Consider the following 21,041-nt stretch of genomic DNA (forward strand, 5'->3'; position numbering starts at 1 on the left):
CCTTTTGGTATTCTCTGAAGACTGGCCGTGATGTCACAGGACAGTGCAGAGGATGGCTCCGCCCCGTGATCACGATTGGTGGAAGGCGATGGTGGTGGGCCAATAAACGGCTCGATTGGGAGTGACGAGGACGAAGGATAAAAAGGTTCTGTTCGGGGTCGAAAAGGAAGAAGAAGAAGAAGATTACAACCAGAACGCTCGTGTTTTTTTGGTGTGGAAACTGTGGCGGCAGAGAGCGTCCTGGCTGCTGTGCTGAGTCGATCGTGCTCTTGATCGTGTCTGGGAGCCTTGCTGAGCCTCGTGCCTCGCCTCGGTTGGCTCTGGGGTTCTGCTGACTCGGAGTACGGGGTCGGGCAGCGGGCGGACCTGCCTCCCTCTCCTGCTCGCGGCTTGGCGCCAGAACTGGTTCCCTGGCGGCTGTGAGCGGACTTGGGCCAAGACCAGGAGGTCGACAGCACCACGGTTTCTCCTGCCCCCCCCTGGCGAGAGCAAGGCCGGCTCGTCCGGCGCCGATCCAGGGACAGTTGCGTCCACACCACGGTCCAGCCTGACCACCAGAGATAGCTACGTTTTGTGTGTGTGTGTGTGTGTGTGTGTGTGTGTGTGTGTGTGTGTGTGTGTGTGTGTGTGTGTGTGTGTGTGTGTGTGTGTGTGTGTGTGTGTGTGTGTGTGTGTGTGCGTGTGCTTGGCACCTTAGAGGGATTGAGAACTGTATATTCATTGGAATTGTCTGTGTTTTTCCCCACGCCCGATCCCACACCATCCCGTCGAATCGCCCCGGATCCCTCTTCTTGCCGAGTCTTGTTATTTCTGGTGAAAATAAAAACAAATAAACATCATCAACTCAGTGAAAAGCGACCCGTGCCACCTTCCTCGTCCCGTTTGCGGTGGAGCGATTGGAACCGCCAGGTTTGGGTTATGAACAAATAAATCGCCTCCATCGTTTCGGCTCATTCTACGTTGGCGGGACTGTTTAAGTCCCGTGGACGTCACATTGGTGTCAGGGTGTTGGATGTTCGAACCCCTCTAAATTATATTCCAGGATTAAAATCTCGCCACGAATTGGAATCTAAAATAACTACAGAAAAGCGCGCGAGCGCGGGAAAATTTTGGCGGGATTTTTCAAATTTAAATTAATTGGCGGCAAACGGGACTTCTGCACCATGGCGGATGTGCAGATGTTTGAGGAGGAAGGCCACGTGTCTGGCAGCGAGTCGGGGAAGAGGGGAGAGACGGGGGTAGGGTTGGAACCTTCCCCATTCCGAGCGTGGACCGTGCTTCATCGCCCGTAACGGAGCCGGCAGCACGGAAACCGGCGCGATGTCGATCCAGACAATGTTGGAACGTTTAATGAGTGCAATTGCAGCACAGGGGGCAAAAATGACGGCACAGGGGGCACAAATGGCAGAAATGACGGCACAAATGGAAAATCAATTCGTGACACAGGGGGCACAAATGGCAAAAATGACGGCACAGGGGGCAGAAATGACAGATCAATTGGGGGTAATGGGGGTACAGTTGGGTGCACGGATTGATTTAATGAGGGATGAATTGGGGGAAAAGATGGAGAAAATGAAAACTGAGATGCAGGAGTGTGTGGATGTTAAATTGGGAGAAATACAAAGTAAATTCGAGGATAGATTGGAGGAAACAAAGGTAGAAATTACACTGGAGGGGGAAAATATACGGAAAAAATTGGTAGATAAAATTGATGCAACGAACATTCGGGTTGATAAAGTGGATGAAAGCCTGGAACGTCATCGTGCCTGTGTGGATGCTCGTATGCAGCTGCAAGTTGAAGAGTGGGGAGAGCTGAGGAAGCAAGGGATGAATTTGGCAGAGGAGGTAAAAGGATTGGAGGCTCGGTGGACGCACAAGATAAAATTATGAGCCAAGATGAAGTCTTGGATAAAGGCCTGGTAGAGCCGTCTTTTGTAAGTAAAGTGGCCGGGTTGGTTGAGGAGCAGCTACAAACTCGCGACGGAGCCTTGGAGGAGGTTGTGCGGGCCCAGAAGATCCTGCGGGAAGAGGTGAATCGGTCCATTCAACGTTTGGAACAGGAGGCAAAATTGACCCATGAGACCCTCACCACAAAACATCTTTGGCCACAGTGGGCTCCGAAATTGGATACGCAGCCACAAGGGTGTTTGATCCCTGGGCTGGATTCGGACAAGGGAGAAACTGAGAAGCGGGCCACCGTAAAAGTGATCCCCCTGGTAAATTTCGACGGGTCAGGGAGCGTTGAAGCTTTTCTGACGCAATTTGAGTGCATTTCCCGACTAAACGGGTGGAATGAGCAGGAACGTACAGGGAATTTGGTGGCAACATTGCGGGGACCAGCCGCAGACGTGTTAAACGTGATCGCGGAGGGGATGTTGACCAGCTCCCACATTTGCGAGGTGTTGAGCCATCGGTTTGGGTTCACGGAAAACTGTGATCTGGTGCGGGCTCAGCTCCAGCACCGCAGATTAAAGCCGGGTGAGACAGTGCAGGAGCTGGCACAGGACATTTACCAATCAGTCAGGATCGCGTATCGGGACCTTACAGTGGAGGCGTGGGACAGACTTGCACTAGAGAAATTTTTAGCTGCTCTTCCTGACCCTGAGGTCCGAGCGCTAGTGGAGCTACAGGATCCACCCACCGTGCACCGAGCAGCCGAGTGCGCGGCCAGGCTGGCCTCGTGGAGTCGGCCGGGTCGGGTGCCCGAGAGGCCATCGGTGACGATCCGACAGGCGGAGATCCAGGATCAGGGAGGGGGGCTGGGAGAAATTGGCATTACCCAAATGTTTCAGGAAATTTGCCAGAAACTGTCAAGTTTGATAAGGGGTAATTCGGTAGTTGGTGCGCCAAAGCGGCGGGGTGCAGCCCAGCCAATAGAGCAATTCGATTATGGCCAAGGGGGTCCGGAACCAGAAGAGACATTTCACCGATACTCACGGGGGCCTTTTATGGGGAGTTGTTTCCGGTGCGGGCGAAGAGGACACATGCAACGATATTGCCGGTACCCGGCGATAGAGGGACCCTCCAATAGACTTTTAGACTCGGAGAGGGTGAATCCTCCTGCTGAACCGCCAGGTCTATCCGAGATGCCCTTTCATAGGTCGGGTCCGGAAATCACTGTCAGGGGTCGGGGAGACTAGATTGGGCTGAGCATATAGGGCCATGCTCGGCTGGTGAGATTGTGGCGAAGTGCCCTCCTTTGGTGAAAAAAGTGAATTGTGGGAAAATTGGCATGGGTTTGTAAGTTCTGCTGGGTTTTCGAGTGACAATCGGGACAGTAGGTAATTGGAAACAAAGCGGGCACGAGTGGCTGTCCAATGGCTGGTGCGTGGATCGGGTGAGAAGTGCTGTGTGAGTTGTTTTAAGTTAAGAAGTGAAATGTATGGTGCACACATTGATTTTTTTTTATTGGACATGGTGTGGTAACAGGGAAGGTCATGGTCGGTGAAGTGTTAGAAATGCAGGTGTCACATGTAAGGCCGATGGGGTGGGGGAGTCATGTGGGTTTTGTGGGTGGGGATGATGTGCTTGTCCACAGGGATTGCTGAAGCTCACGGTGAGCGGGAATTGCGACCCCCTTCAAGGAGATTCACCACCTGGTGGCTAATGGTGACAGTGTCTGGAGGCAACTGGGAAAGGGTCTGGTTGGGCGACCAAGGCGGGTAGGACCTTGGCGACCCAGAAAGGCCAGAGGAGCCAGTGAGACCCCTTCCAGAGTGTTGTACGGGATTAGAGCTGATGGCTACCAGGGGGGAGGGAATCAAAGGGAGCGGGGCGGAGAAACGTCCGGGTTGGACTGAAGCTTATCTGTGGGCATGGTTGCACCTGAGATGCCCCCATCATCTTGTGGTAACCCACCCCACGGCCACGACGGGATTCAGCCTGCATGATTAAAATGAGGACCATGACCTAGAAATGTGATGATGACCATGGTGTGAGTGTTGTGAAGATGTGTGAGTCCCATCCGATCCCGCACAACTTGACAGGTGCAGCAAGGGCATGATGTCCGCATAATTTTGGGGCAAGCAAATTTGAAAATTGGCTCCCCAGGTAACGCTGGGTCTATTAGCATCCACTGGGGGAGGCGGTCAAGTGTAAATATCCTGTGAATAGTGTCGTTAAGGCTTAGAGTAGGAATGTAAAGTATAAGTGTTGTGTTTTTGTGGAACCTTTTGTTTCCCCTCCCCAGATCACTGGAAGAGTGCTGGGCAGGAGCGATGATCCAGAGGATGGAGTGCAACTTCGCTCAGTGCTCTCATGAAATTAAAAAAAAAAAAACAAACAAAAAAAAACGAATGATTGTTTTGGCGAGGATAAGGCCATAAGGGGGTAGTACATTAAGCAGGATAGGTAAGTTATCTGCGACTCGCTGCCCATTGCCCCTCCTACTTTATTTCGTTAGGTTAATTAGGTGTGAGTCAGTAAGTGTTAAGGCTGGTATGGTAGCGCCTGTGATATACCTTGCAGGAGCTGCGGTACCAGAGGAGGGGGCAGTGTTACGTTTGAGGGGGGGGTATGCATTCAAAGGGTAATTAGGATGTTTAATTAGGTATGCCATGCTGTTCGAGTTTACCAGGATCTCGATGTAATAAGTAGTAATTCAGTGGTGATAAGTTGTCCAGTAAATGTTCATTTCTTCAAGGGGGAAATGATAAATGTCACGTAATTAGATAGGGACACCGGATAGGGTAAGTGTGTCTGCGTAAACCCCTTTTGGTATTCTCTGAAGACTGGCCGTGACGTCACAGGACAGTGCAGAGGATGGCTCCGCCCCGTGATCACGATTGGCGGAAGGCGATGGCGGTGGGCCAATAAACGGCTCGATTGAAGTGACGAGGACCAAGGATAAAAAGGTTCTGTTCGGGGTCGAAAAGGAAGAAGAAGAAGATTACAACCAGAACGCTCGTGTTTTTTTGGTGTGGAACCTGTGGCGGCAGAGAGCGTCCTGGCTGCTGTGCTGAGTCGATCGTGCTCTTGATTGTGTCTGGGAGCCTTGCTGAGCCTCGTGCCTCGCCTCGGTTGGCTCTGGGGTTCTGCTGACTCGGAGTACGGGGTCGGGCAGCGGGCGGACCTGCCTCCCTCTCCTGCTCGCGGCTTGGCGCCAGAACTGGTTCCCTGGCGGCTGTGAGCGGACTTGGGCCAAGACCAGGAGGTCGACAGCACCACGGTTTCTCCTGCCCCCCCTGGCGAGAGCAAGGCCGCCTCGTCCGGCGCTGATCCAGGGACAGTTGCGTCCACACCACGGTCCAGCCTGCCCACCAGAGATAGCTACGTTTTGTGTGTGTGTGTGCGTGTGCTTGGTGCCTTAGAGGGATTGAGAACTGTATATTCATTGGAATTGTCTGTGTTTTTCCCCACGCCCGATCCCACACCATCCCGTCGAATCGCCCCGGATCCCTCTTCTTGCCGAGTCTTCTTATTTCTGGTGAAAATAAAAACAAATAAACATCATCAACTTAGTGAAAAGCGACCCGTGCCACCTTCCTCGTCCCGTTTGCGGTAGAGCGATTGTAACCGCCATGTTTGGGTTATAAACAAATAAATCGCCTCCATCGTTTCGGCTCATTCTACGTTGGCGGGACTGTTCAAGTCCCGTGGACGTCACAATATATATATATATATATATATATATATATATATATATATATATATATATATATATATATATATATATATATATATTTTTTGTTACGGATTCGCGCCCACCGGCGTGCTGACGGCCACGTAACTCGAATCGCGGCACGTCGCCCACCAGACGGACAATCCAGTCGTGACCCTCTCGGACTAACGCCGGGAACCAGTCACGGGTGGACCTTTCGGTCTCACCGCGATCGAGCCAATCAGCCCCCGCGTGGGATAGGGTTGCTCGCCAAATTCGACCTACCTAAGTACCCACACGGAGGGTAGACCGGGCGATCGCACCTCGCCGCAGGTCGACTTCGGACACGGGCCACTTAAGCGACCCGTTCCGTACTATCGGGATAACCGAGCGGTGTTATCGTCGGCCTCGACGGTTCGATTAATTATCGGGCATATTCAGCCCACTACCAACCCTTTACGTGAAGCAAGATGAGGATTCAATGAAAGAAATGACGAAGCGAAGCGGGAAACAGTTCAACACAAAGCACATTTATTCGCGATGAACGGAAAGCACACATATTCAATTCCACCAAAAGCACATAGAAAAGGAAAAGAAACACAATGCAATTTTACACAAAAAGCAAATGCGACAATGCAGATCTAATACCGACTACGCGAGCACACGGCAACACTTATACAATTTTACTTCACAGACGGCGCCGACAACACATATCCAAAACCAAGAAAAAGAGAACCCTCAAGGATGAGGCGGGCCTGAGGCCGAGACCGGGTCGGTCCTACCCGTCTGGTGATGAGACGCGGAGCGGCGATGGTGCCTCAACTCCGCGGGCCTCGCGGGCAGTGTCTGGTAGGGGGTGGGAAAGGGGCCCCCTTGGTCGCACTATCTCAGCGCGGGGGGGGAAACAGGAGGGGGTTGCTGATGCTCGGGGGAAAGGAGGATTTCTACTCTGCCTCGAGTCCCGCGACGAGCGTCTCCACCTCGACCAGGTCGCGCCGTCGGCCTCCCTGGTGTGCAGCTCCCGGCACGACGCGAGCACCCCCTCGTCTGCCCTCGCCGCCTCTCCACAGCTCCGTCCTCTTTGCTCCGACTCCAACGCACACGACGACGACGACCAACTCCTTCTTGCTTCTTCTTCCCAACTCCACCGACTGCGAAGTCTTCACTCCCTATTCACTTGACTGACGAACGCGGTCGCTTATATAAGCCCCGTGGCTTCGCTCTCTCATCTTTGACCCCCTGCCTTCGACCTTTCACCTCGCTCCCCATTGGCCCGAGAAAAAGTGGGTGTGAATGCTTTTTGATCCATAAATTTGCATATAGCGACCGCCCTCCAACGCCCTGGAGGCGGGGCCAAATCGCCCCTCGCTCACCGATTGGACGGAACAAAAGTGGGCGTGTGTCGTTTTTGGAGCTGAAAATCCGTGGTTTTGTACACGCTGTTCGGCGCGCGCCCTGCACGAGTCCAACACCGGTACCCACAAGCGGCGCAAGAACGGTGGCGATGCGACGGTTGCGAGGTGTGACGTGAAGCGGCGCCGTGGTGGGTGGTTGATGTTGTGGTTGGTGGTGGTAACAATGGCGGTTGGTCCAAAATAAAGATAGTAAAAGAAAAACGGCTATCCTGAAGAGTCGCAGCACGCATGAATGACATGTATTCCCACTAGACAACGGGTTTGGGCCTAACTACACATATACTTACGGAGATATCTCACCTAAGGGACCTGAATGGTGGTTTGCGAATTTGGTAACCACAACACTACCCCCTCCCCTTTTTACAGACTCGTCCCGAGTCGTCAAATTTTCATGTGCCATCATGTGTAGTTTTCCCCTAGTACATTTTACCTACGGATCCCTGAGTGCGACATTCATGGTATTCGTGTCCCCAAAATAAATAACCTGAGGGCTGCGTAACTACCTAAACAAACTCACTCACACGGACGACTTAAATAAAATTGCCGGCGCTAAGACAAACATGCCGGGGGCGCACTCATATGTACAGTACATCTTAACCTTAACTTACAAATTTTACACTAAACCATGGCCCAGGATCAATGAACTCTGCAAAAAGAAAGCAGTTAGCAGGGAGCCAGGCTGTTCGCATGCAGTCTCTGGCTCAAAACAATGCAGGTGACAGGGAACGTGGCTGGCTGCTCACACGCAGTCCAAGGCCTTCCCTTTTGAACTGAACACAGTGAACCACAACGGTGCATGGGCTGCACAACGCAGTCTCCGTGCCAGCTCAAGTGGCACACGCAATGAGCACAACGAATGGATGCATGAACACAAACACGGTGCACGGGCCGCCACTGCAGGCCCGTGTTGTAGCTGCCAACAGGGCAGTTCTCGCAGCTTGCAAACTGTTGCCTTGCGGATCCTGGCGCACATGGAAATGAACAGGGGGGGGGGGCAAAGCAAAAATTGAACGGGGCTGGTGAACATGGGCAGTGGGCATGGCATGGCAAAGGTGCAGGCAACACAGCCCGCAGAAGAAGGCCGCTGCAGGCAAACACAGCCAGCAGAACCAGGCCGTTGCAGGCAAACACAGCCGGCAGATGAACTGGCCGGCACAGGCCTTGAAGAAAAACAGCCAGCAGATGAACTGGCCGGCACAGGCCTTGCAGCACAGCAGCTGCAGACGATCCAGCCGGCACAGGCCTTGCAGCTCAGCAGCTGCAGACGAAGTTGGCCGGCCTCCGCCTTGAAGCAAAACACGGCCAGCCGATGAAGTTGGCCAGCTCTTGCCGTTCAGTGGAGGTTGGTGGAGGGAGTGCGGTGGTGCTGGCCACTTGGAGGGCGGGCTCGGACCTACCTACCTGTCTCCCTCCCACCTATCGCCTTTGCCTGTCACTGTACATACCCACTCCCTTAATTTGTCAAACCCCAATTTAGCCCCCAACTTATTTTTTTGTTGTTTTTATTTTTACTTCCCCACTATAAATCGTCCCCTAACCCCCTTTATCGTCCTTGTTCGGCTAACCTATCCTGTCACCTAGCCTACTCCCAACCCCTACGTTCCCTTCCCGGAGGGGAATAAGGGAGAGCTGGCGTCCTGTGTCGAGGCCCAACGAAGCCTCAGAATGGCCTCCCCAGAGTTCAGCGATCTTAACACCAAGTGGGTCCAGCGGCCCACAACGACAGCGAGGGGATGGATGGTGCGGAGGGGTACATCTCCTAATCTACCCTAACCATTAACTGTTAAACTACCCCGGGGCTTTCAACAAGCGCCTCTCGCTTAAACTATTGGTTCTAACAACCCAGATTCCCGTCGCCTGTGTTGGTGTCCTCACAATTTCGGGCCTCGCCCCCCAATTTTCTCTCCGTGCCCTCACACGGTCTCCTGGCTGGGACACGTGGCTCCCTTTGGCAGGCACGACCCTCTGCCGAATCTCCCGCTATGGCACCCCCGGGCACTACACTGCCTCCGAGCCTACCAGCTCCCAAACACCGGGGAGTGCCCCCCATGGCACCTCCCCTGAAACGCACACGTGGCAGGCTGGCTTCCCAGGCCCCTTTCCGAGGGTCACCCTTGCCCACAACACTGCCCACGCGGCTAATGGCGCCCCGGGCCCCCGCACCAAGCAGGCACACCCGTGCCCACTACGCATGGGCCCTTGGCCTACCACGGCCGACTAGCCTGGTGCCCGGGGTACCCACTCAGCGATACTCACCTTTCGCAGCCACGCTCCCAAGCCCGTCAACAGGGCTCCTGCACCCCTCCAAACGGGTTTCGAGCCTACATTCACACCAACAACAAAACGACCTCCATTTTTCAATTTGACTAACCCAGCTAACTCACTTTACTCTTACCCCGGGGTCCCTTGGGCGGGAGTCACTCCTCCCCCCAATCCCTCATCGCACCATGCATTCCCCATTCGCTCCACTCACACAGACCCGCTGGCCTCACTCACTCACCATGCACATGCTTCCAATTCACTCACCAACAACTCTTCAACACACACACCACTGAACTCTGCCATCCTTCTAACTACCTCCCCTAACTAACTCGTGCTCCCACGTCGTCCCTTAAACTAGTAGCACGTTCCTTTTAACACTACGTAGCTAAACTACGTCAACTCTACACATCCAAAGTCTGTCTCTGTCTCCAAATAAATCATTTTATTTCCCAACCTAAATCTGACTACAATCCCTCTACCTAATCCATTCCACGGACTCCATGAGGACTTACCCCTGCCCCATGAAGTCGGTCTAGCTAAGCTAACCCTTCCCCCTAACTAGTTTCCATCCTGTGCCCCGGTCAGGGGGTCTTCCACCCCTTGCCCAGGAATCCTGTGCACCCGAAAGTGAGGCTTGCTTTTTTTTTTTTTCATGCGCATCACCAGCGCGGCAACTCGCGCACTTTGCACCTGCCCGTGACGTCATGCAGCTGCACGTGTTCCTCGTCCCTCCTTGGACGGTACCATCCGGCAGAGATACCCCTCCTGCCGGATTCCAACCCCACGTGCAGCCATGGCGTCACCGTGCGCATAAAAAAACACAAGCCCCACGTCTCGAGGGGTTCCCCACGCGAACACATGTGCTTTGCCCGTTGGAGCTTAACACACACGATCGCGTGGAGAACCCGTCCGGTCCAAATCCATTATCCTGCCTAAACTTTGTCCGTCCGCGGGATCGGCAAATCCACCGCGTGCGTTTCCGGACCGGGACTTCACTCTCGCAAGCGAGCACGTGGCGGTCTCGTGCGTTGCACAGCACGAACCTCGTGCTCACTGCTGGGTGAACCCGGCACGGTCCCCGAAACAACTACAGCCGCGACTCGGCTTTCTTTCCTCCCATGTCGCCGTCGTCGCCATTCAACCGACGCACACCTGCGTGTTACGACGCTCACACTCCACTCCATCACATTCACACCGGGAGACGCGGCTGCGTGCTCCCGCATGCCGACCGACATCTCCCTTACATACCGCTCTCTCACACACACGGTCTCCCTTGCACACAGCGACCTTGCACACGGCCGTTCACCCACGCGTGCCTCACTACTCACACAAACCATACTACTTACACACGCGGGGGAACTCACCCGCGGTGCCTCATCCACACTCCGTGCCTCACTCACACACGCGGGGGCACTCACCCGCGGTACCTCACTCATACACACGGCGACACTCACACACGCGGTCTCTTCCACACACGGTTCCTCACCCACACACGCGGGGGCACTAACCCGCGGTGCCTCACTCACACTCCGTGCCTCATCCACACACGCGGGGGCACTCACCCGCGGTGCCTGATCCACACACCGTCCCTCACTCACACACGCGGGGGTACTCAACCGCGGTGCCTCATCCACACACGGCGTGCTGGGAAGCACGTACTCCAGCACCATCGCCACCACACCACTCATACACGGGGTCGCTTCCACACACGGGGACGCACTCACGCCTTGCACCACACACACAGGGACAACCACACTGGGGATTTGTGTCCCCACAAGGGTCTCCGGGGCCTCTATACCCCCCAAGCTCTCCAAGCACCCGTTCGCAGCACTCGTCCCCTCAACCTCGCAAAGCACGACCGAACTCACCTGGTCGTGACTCGCCTCAAGGGGGCATACTCCCTCCCCTCGTTCCTGGAGGAGGCCAACCAGCTGCTCGCACTGGGTCCCTACACGCTCCGCGAGCTCACCCCCATTGTCCTCCACTACCTCCGTGTGTGTGTGTGCGTCACTTACCCCGTCCAATTCACCCTCTATCTCCCGTGTCTCTATACATTTATAAGTTTCTGTTGTCGTCATTTCGTGTCTCGTCTCGCACGTTTTGGTCTCCCCATTTAATTTTTCCCTCTTGGTCACCGTCGATTCCTCTGTCACGACCCTCGCCCAACACGCCCCCCGAATTATTTTTTTACCCGCCTCCACCGCGGGCCTGTCAGCCGTTGCACCCCCTTCCAGCTCGTTTGCTTCCACACGTGGAGTCGCCATTCCTATCTCCCTGGTCCCGGCCTTCATGCCCGCCTGCAGGCATCGGCCCATGTTCTGCGTCTCACCCCGAAGCTCTTTCATTTCCTCCTTCATGTTTGCTTCCATTCCGTTTATTTGCTGTGTATTCGCATCCATCCTCGTTTTTACTTCATTTGTATTTGTATCCATCTTTTCGTTCATTTGTTGTGTATTCGCATCCATCTTTTCGTTCATTTGTTGTGTATTCGCATCCATTTTTTGTGTATTCGCATCCATTCTCGCTGTCATTGCCGCCAGCATGGCGCATAGCTGGGCCATGTCGGATGCACTCAGCTGAGCCGTTTCAGCAAGGGTTGGGGAAGGGTTTTTGTGGAGAGGGGGGGGGAGGTGTCATACACCGCGGCCGCTGCCGCACCCATTTCGGGCTCTGGGTTCAGTTGGGCGAGTTCGTTTTCCTGTACGGGCATTCCATCCTGGGCCATGGATCCTACACATTCTACATCCATTTCTAATACCCCTGGCTCCCGCTCGCCTTGAGACGCCATCTTGCTTCTCTTAAAGGGTTAATTTAGCTCGCTCGTAATTTGGAGGGAATCGGGGGTCGCTTCTCTCACCCCTGGACCGATTCCCGTGAATTTAGCTGGAGACAGGAGAGCCCGTTTTCCTGTTCTCCGATACCAGTGCCGCGAGGAGGGCGATGGATTTGTATCGCACGACCTGACACCAGTGTTACTGATTCGCGCCCGCCGGCGTGCTGACGGCCACGTAACTCAAATCGCGGCACGTCGCCCACCGGACGGACAATCCAGTCGTGACCCTCTCGGACTAACGCCGGGAACCAGTCACGGGTGGACCTTTCGGTCTCACCGCGATCGAGCCAATCAGCCCCCGCGTGGGATAGGGTTGCTCGCCAAATTCGACCTACCTAAGTACCCACACGGAGGGTAGACCGGGCGATCGCACCTCGCCGCAGGTCGACTTCGGACACGGGCCACTTAAGCGACCCGTTCCGTACTATCAGAATAACCGAGCGGTGTTATCGTCGGCCTCGACGGTTCGATTAATTATCGGGCGTATTCAGCCCACTACCAACCCTTTACGTGAAGCAAGATGAGGATTCAATGAAAGAAATGACGAAGCGAAGCGGGAAACAGTTCAACACAAAGCACATTTATTCGCGATGAACGGAAAGCACACATATTCAATTCCACCAAAAGCACATAGATAAGGAAAAGAAACACAATGCAATTTTACACAAAAAGCAAATGCGACAATGCAGATCTAATACCGACTACGCGAGCACACGCCAACACTTATACAATTTTACTTCACAGACGGCGCCGACAACACATATCCAAAACCAAGAAAAAGAGAACCCTCAAGGATGAGGCGGGCCTGAGGCCGAGACCGGGTCGGGCCTACCCGTCTGGTGATGAGACGCGGAGCGGCGATGGTGCCTCAACTCCGCGGGCCTCGCGGGCAGTGTCTGATAGGGGGTGGGAAAGGGGCCCCCTTGGTCGCACTATCTCAGCGCGGGGGGGGGGAACAGGAGGGGGTTGCTGATGCTCTGGGGAAAGGAGGATTTCTACTCTGCCTCGAGTCCCGCGACGAGCGTCTCCACCTCGACCAGGTCGCGCCGTCGGCCTCCCTGGTGTGCAGCTCCCGGCACGACGCGAGCACCCCCTCGTCTGCCCTCGCCGCCTCTCCACAGCTCCGTCCTCTTTGCTCCGACTCCAACGCACACGACGACGACGACCAACTCCTTCTTGCTTCTTCTTCCCAACTCCACCGACTGCGAAGTCTTCACTCCCTATTCACTTGACTGACGAACGCGGTCGCTTATATAAGCCCCGTGGCTTCGCTCTCTCATCTTTGACCCCCTGCCTTCGACCTTTCACCTCGCTCCCCATTGGCCCGAGAAAAAGTGGGCGTGAATGCTTTTTGATCCATAAATTTGCATATAGCGACCGCCCTCCAACGCCCTGGAGGCGGGGCCAAATCGCCCCTCGCTCACCGATTGGACGGAACAAAAGTGGGCGTGTGTCGTTTTTGATCCGTTTTTGGAGCTGAATATCCGTGGTTTTGTACACGCTGTTCGGCGCGCGCCCTGCACGAGTCCAACACCGGTACCCACAAGCGGCGCAAGAACGGTGGCGATGCGACGGTTGCGAGGTGTGACGTGAAGCGGGGCCACGGTGGGTGGTTGATGTTGTGGTTGGTGCTGGTAACAATGGCGGTTGGTCCAAAATAAAGATAGTAAAAGAAAAACGGCTATCCTGAAGAGTCGCAGCACGCATGAATGACATGTATTCCCACTAGACAACGGGTTTGGGCCTAACTACACATATACTTACGGAGATATCTCACCTAAGGGACCTGAATGGTGGTTTGCGAATTTGGTAACCACAACAATATATATATATATATATATATATATATATATATATATATATATATATATATATATATATATATATATATATATATATATATATATATATATATATATATATAGTAGACTAGGCGTAAGTCGTCATCATTGGGACCGAGAAAAAAGTGACGACTTAGAAATGTGACGACTTACGCATATGCGAACATTCATGATGACTGTGGGGTGAAGGATGAAGTCGCGCGTGGCCTGGACACATATGTGTGAGAGCCGGCTATTGTACCAAAAGGAAAACACAATCCTCGGGGCATAGGTGGGGGTTCATTGGTGAGTTGGAAAGTGATCAAGCAAAGATGGAATTCATGAATCAGTTTATCAAAAGTAAAGATAATGAACAACTGTAAGACAACTCATATACAATCGGTGATGGTATGGTGACAAATTACATGACACACAGTCATCGTGGTGATGATTACCACTCAATGCCTATGTGTGATTGAGTGCGGTAATGTACAAAACAAGCCAATATAAAACCATGATCGGACTTCAACACGAAGCTCGATTGATCCTTTACTCCTTCGCGAAGTAATCCGTTATGTTTGACTGCCTCAAACTCTTGGGCATCTGGTGCATGAGAAAGGACTCAAACCGGTCATTGTATTGCATGATGTTGTCTGGGCAATCCTCCACCAAAAGACAGTATCGGCGCATCACATCCACACAGGTTCGGCGAATCCACGCTGCCTGATTCGCCGCACCTCTTGACCTTGCCGATTCTCCACCTCACTTTGAATCTGTCTATCCAATGCATCGGCAAAGTCTTGGCATCATCATGCCCGAGGTCCGCAGCGAATTGATGTGCCTTCAGCAGCAACATTTCACCGTCCAACCGAATATTTGGCTGAGCCGACATTTGCCGAAACCAGATGATGAGCGCGTCATCGACATCTTCAAAGGACACACATTTCACGCGTTTCACACTTACCACCGGCCTCATGATCTTCTCCACTTGTCCAAATATCTTGCCCTTATTCTTCAAGATATCATTCAATGTCTGCCGTTTGATGTCCAACTTCTCAGCTATGGCTGTTTTCTTCATCAGTGGGTTTGCCTCGCAAAACTGGATAATGTCGTATTTTTCTTGGTAGGTTTTAGTTGTAAACTTACACTTAGTCGCCATTGTCCTGCCTGCAGTGCGATCAACGTGTGTACGCAGTTATAAATAGCCTATCACTGGTGGTGTAAACCAATGAGCGAGCATCACGATTCCATGAAATCGGGCTTCTCACGAGGTAGCAGTTCCGTGTGACGAGTTAGGAGTGGTAATTTACTTGAGTTTCCATTACGCGGGAACAGACAACATCTGACGACTTAGACGAAGTGATGACGACTTCCAGAGGGATGACCCTTTATTCAAAGGGATTTAACATGAGATAAATTCGGGACTTTTTGACGCTGCCGACTTAGGCGAAGTGACGAGTTACACACTGCCGACTTACGCCTAGTCTACTGTGTATATATATATATATATATATATATATATATATATATATATATATATATATATATATATATATTTAAATGTTGTGAACAAACTTGGTACATCATGGGTGATGAAGGTTGTGAGTTTCATCGAAATTGTTTGTGTGGTTTCGGAGAAGAAATCAAATACATATTTTGGAGGGCAACCCCCTCCCCCCTATCCACCATCGTCCTTGTCTCCCATGGACCCCCTCAGATCCCAATTTTTTAAAAAAAATATCGTTAACAAACTTTAGTGCATCACGAGTGATGAAGGTTGTGGTCAAGTTTCATCAGACTTGTATGTGTAGTTTCTGAGAAGAAAGCAAATACATACTTTGGGGGGCACCCACCCTCCCCCCGTAGACCCTCTTCGACACCGATTTTTTTTGTTGTTTTTTAATGGTGTGTAGAAACTTTGGTACATTCTGGGTGATGAAGGTTGTGGTCAAGTTTCATCGAAATTGTGTTTGTAGTTTCAGAGAAGAAGCTGCAAGTGTTTATGGACGGACGGATTGACGGGACGGACTATTTACCATCCCATAAGCTCCCTGGAACTAAGTTCCAGGTGAGCTTAAAACTACATCATTATTAGTTACTTATGTTGCATAACAAGTGACACTTTCTCCTCTTTTGTATCTAATTTCAGATGGCCCTTTATGCGACCGTGAACAAGGTACAAAGGCAAGAAACACAGGAAGAGCAACAAAGAAAAGATGCACAAGAAATGGAGAACAGCAACTGTCAATATGAAACCATACCAAATGAAATAATCACTCAACTGACATTATAAAATGCAATTGTGAAAAATGACTTGTTGATGCAAAATTGATTTGAGCAAAAGTTGGTGTAAGACAATAGACTGAAGATATTGATGTTTGGACAATGAATGTACTACTAAATGTGAGCATTCTCCTAATCGTGTTGGCATAATGGCGTGTTTTGAGTCAATATACTAAATTTAGGCCTCGACTTATTGTAAAAAATTTAATCTAACAAATTATCTGAAGTTTTACTTGCAATCTCCATATTGTCTGGCCAGCAAGCAACTCCTGGTTTGTTTTATGTACTTTATTCGAAGAGTATAACTGTGTTGTGCGATTTAAGTTAGTTATTATGAAAGCTGTGGATAAAGCTAAGATAATTATGGAATAAATAAGAGGTACAGTACTTTAAAAAACAAATTTTGTATCACTGATATTATGGGTCAAGCAACTTTTTTCTCTTTCTCTTTCTCTTTCTATTGCTTGCAGCACTGCAGTCTGAAGGAGAAAGAACTATTTTTGTTGTTAAAAATAAACACAATTTTTTCTAGTTATTTTAACACTGAAATGCTAATAGGATACATTGAGGGCGAAAAAGATACCAACAGAGGCTGAAATGTCATACCTCGCAACTACGATTATGAATTTAGATTACGAGAAACACCCGCACCCTTCGGAAGCAGCTTGAGGGGGAAAGATGAGGGAATAGTGGGCAGTGGGGGGGGGGGATATATTTTGTGTTGTGGCTAATAATCCCTCCTGTCTGCAGTGGGGTCAGTAAACCACTTGTACTGTGGCACATGTACAGGCGAAAAGCGTAAGTCGTCTCGTTGCGAGGGGGGGGTTGTGATTTTCTTTGTGCTCATGACCTGACCATGGGTATGACCGACGCTTATGCAAAACTTGGTGGAAATCGGCCCAGTCCTGTTTATTTCTATGATTTCCAGACGTACACACATACAGAGAATTGTCTTTTTCATATCGTGGGGTTATAATTTAGCCCCAGCATCAGCCCATCAGGTTTGAATAATAATTTTCATCTAAATCCCAAAATAATTTACATACATAAGAAGGAAAACAATTATTGCGTTAAAATAGAAAAGTGCTCAATAGCAATAGAAAAGTGAGCAATATGTAGGCCTACTCTGACAAATATTTTTTATACATAGTCGAGGCTCATGGAAGAGCTAGAATAAGTACACTGAACGTATCAGGACCCAACAAAAGGAACAGTTGAGAGAAGGGGGAAACACCAATAGCAGAGTTGAAGGCCAATATTGAAGCAGACTTGGACAAACAATGGGTGTGGGTAGGAATTGTCATGATCTGGGGGATCTGACATGATCACAGAGATCCAATTGACTTTCCCAGGGTAAATGCACCTGAATAGATCCCGGGGTAAATGCAGGATTCTCACAGCATCTAAATTTGAGAGTATAGTCCAGTGGTTAGCCTGCAAGCTGAAGTTAAAGTGGTGACCATTCTCACCCAATAGACATCTTCATGTTCATCAAGTTAAATCAGCATCCAGTGTATCTGGTTTAACAGCGATTTTCCTTGCAGCAGAGCACTTACAATCACTCTGTCATGCTGTTAAATTGCGTGGCCATTATATTGATGCTAATGTAATTGTTAATAGCCAATAAACACCAAGCTGCTTTCAGTTATTTATGATCATTTGTTGTTTATCCAATCACTGGAGCTAATTTAATAAGTGCAACACAGACAGACACAGAACAGATTCCACTTACCAGTAAACAAATTTATAGGGATCTTGATCCACATGAGCATGAGCCAGCTGCCATAACCGCTATGACGAGGACACCAGACATGAAGTGTTCTCACAAGCATCTTTTGGGTCTAGCTCTTGGGAAAGGGCTGGGTGATTCAGTATAAAAGATAGGCAGGCAATGCATCAATGGAATGAATATCACTGCTGTATCTCTGAAAACAAGTGAGTAATCTAAAACTGTGGGGCATGGCTATGTCACACGGTAATAATTGGCCCAACATCAGATGGGCGCTAATGGTTGCCAGTTTAACTTGGCCTTTATGACTAAGATTGCTCAATGTACCCACTTAATGTCACTCAAAGCACATGTGTGCACAGGAGAAAGAACAGAGCTGGAAAGGTTACAAAAATAAATTGACTTATGAAACTACACAACCATAAAAGCAATTCCCGTCGTGCCATTCAATTCACACATCATTCATGCATGAGTACTTCCTGCAAACTTGTGCCACTTATGCATCTTAACAACTACAAATTTACACAAGTTATATTGGTGTACGAAATTCAACAGATTATAATCCCTTCATCCCATTATAACAAGTAACCAAAATGAGAATTTGGCTTTTCACTCAAATCTCTGTGCAGATATATGTTGTGCAAATGGCTCCAAGGGGTTAATATGGCTTGGAATAGAGCAGTTATTTCCTTCAAGTGAATGTCCAGCATAAGTGTAAAGTAATTAATTGTGATTTAGATGTTCATCGCTTTTAAGTATGCATGATATTAGATATGCATCTAGTTTGTTGTCATCTACCCATCCCTATGTCTGTATCTAAAATTATCAACCCGTTTGACCCAATTATTATCGTTCTGCCCTCTGTAATGGACCAAGAGACAATTTGACAGCTGCCAATGGACTCGGTTCTTGTTCATGGCTCGTGCCATCTCCAAGAACTCTGTTGGGTTTGCCGGAATACTGTATTGTTTCGTCCTATCAATTTTGTCTTTCTATCGTGGAGTGTCTGAGGCCTTAAGGCAAAGGCTAAGTAAAAATCTTCTGATCATACATTGTTTTGTGGGCACGTATGTGTGGTAGTGGGTAAAAGGTTTTTTTTTAATTGTTTCACCATTTATTGTTATTACTTCCTTGTGTTTCCTTCCCTCATTTCATTTGCATTATTAAATACATCTGGTCTCAGGGGTGAATTCTGCTTGTCGTGGATCTCCTGAGATGATTAGGGAAGGCCCGTTAAGGGACTAATTTGATGTGATGAGTTAATGCCGCACATCCAGACGATGTTGGATGTCAAGCTCATTTGGCTTAATTTGCATACGATGTGCGATGCCTAACTGGCGTAACGCTGGGTTGATTTGGACTTCCAGTCCGTGCGGTATCGCAACATTAGGTGTGTGATTCAGCGGGGAAGACCTCAAAGTGGTCGACCATTACAGTCACATTAAAGTGACACCAGATTCGAACCAAGCAACTGGGACAACAACAACAATATATATGTATATATATATATATATATATAAATATATATAAATATATATATAAATATATATAAATATATATATATATATAAATATATATATATATATATATATATATATATATATATATATATATATATATATATATATATATATATATATAAATATATATATATAAATATATATATATATATATATATATATATATATATATATATATAAATATATATATATATATAAATATATATATATATATATATTTATATATATATATATATATATATATATATATATAAATCTATACATATATAAATATATAAATATATATATATATATATATATATATATATATATATATATATATATATATATATATATATATATATATATATATATATATATATATATATATATATATATATATATATATATATATATATATATATATATATATATATATATATATATATATATATATATATATGTACAGTGGAGCCTGGTGTTGGCGCAGTGGTTAGGGCAGCGGCTTGGGACCCAAGAGGTCCTGAGTTCAAACCCCGTTGGGCCACTGAATTAATACACCAGGGGGTTGACTCAGCCTGTCATCCTTCCGAGGTCGGCGAAATGAGTACCAGTATACTGGGCCGGTGTATACCCCGGTTAACATAGGTGTACCTTATCCCTGTGTCGTAAGAGGCGACCAGGGTTGCGTCAGGAAGGGCATCCGGCGTAAAACATGTGCCAAATCATTATGCGGATCATACGGATGATCCGCTGTGGCGACCCCTCACGGGAGCAGCCGAAAGAAGAAGAAGAAGATATATATATGTACAGTCAACCCCCGCTTCATCGCGGTTCACCTATCGCGCCCCCGGTTCATCGCGGGTTTTCCCTTGGAACGTAACTAATTTTTTCTGCGGATTCCCCCGGTACATCGCGGTAATAATATATAAAATATAAATTATTTAAGAAATAAATTATAACGCGTGGTGCTCGACCAGTTACACAATGCACGAGACAGTTTCGCTTGTGAATTTCGAATATTTTTACATTTTTTTTCTCCAAGCCCCATGATAGTCAGGAGGCCCAATGCAGAATAGTGTACGACCCTGCTGATTCCGTGTTAGAATAATGCAACAGGTGTAAATTGACTGTTCAGACACACAGAAACGTGAATCAACTTGTTGCCAACTCTGGATATGGATAGTATGGCCGCCATGACAGTTTACAAAATGGTCGCCATTAAATACACTTTTCGTCATATTTCAGCCGCAAATTGACATGAAATTACAAAATTAGGGTCGATTTCCATGTTTTTGAGCATGCCTGAGCTGATGGGAGTATAGAAAAAAACATTGCTCCATCCATTTTCTAAAAATAATATGACTTGTTTTTCACTATATTATTTTTAAAGAAATGTTCAGGCTCGAATTAGAATGTCTGATTATACAAACCACAATCAATGAATTTTACAACTTTGCTATAAAATGAACCTAAACTACATAACTGTGTGTTTTTCTGTTACCCAGGACTAACTGAAAAATGAAAGCCGCAAGATTTCTCACAGGGGGTTCAAGGGATCGAGAAGAAGAAGAGCATGTAGACTGGAATAAATGCTTTAT

General features: G+C 48.9%; 1 protein-coding gene across 1 annotated transcript in view; it reads left to right on the plus strand.

The window, feature by feature from the left end:
- The window catches only part of LOC147033915 (uncharacterized), a 100,800-nt gene extending 81,664 nt beyond the window's left edge, over positions 1–19,136 (plus strand). Inside the window, exon 6 of the mRNA XM_085872755.1 lies at positions 16,079–19,136. Within this exon, the coding sequence (XP_085728881.1) occupies positions 16,079–16,222 (144 nt within the window). The 3' untranslated portion in view covers positions 16,223–19,136. The remainder of the gene's footprint in view (positions 1–16,078) is intronic.
- The last annotated feature ends 1,905 nt before the right edge of the window (positions 19,137–21,041 follow it).

Source organism: Eptatretus burgeri, chromosome 1, assembly GCF_056783735.1.
Source record: "Eptatretus burgeri isolate ZD-2024b chromosome 1, Ebu_testis_v1, whole genome shotgun sequence".
In the NCBI taxonomy this organism is placed as follows: Eukaryota; Metazoa; Chordata; class Myxini; order Myxiniformes; family Myxinidae; genus Eptatretus; species Eptatretus burgeri.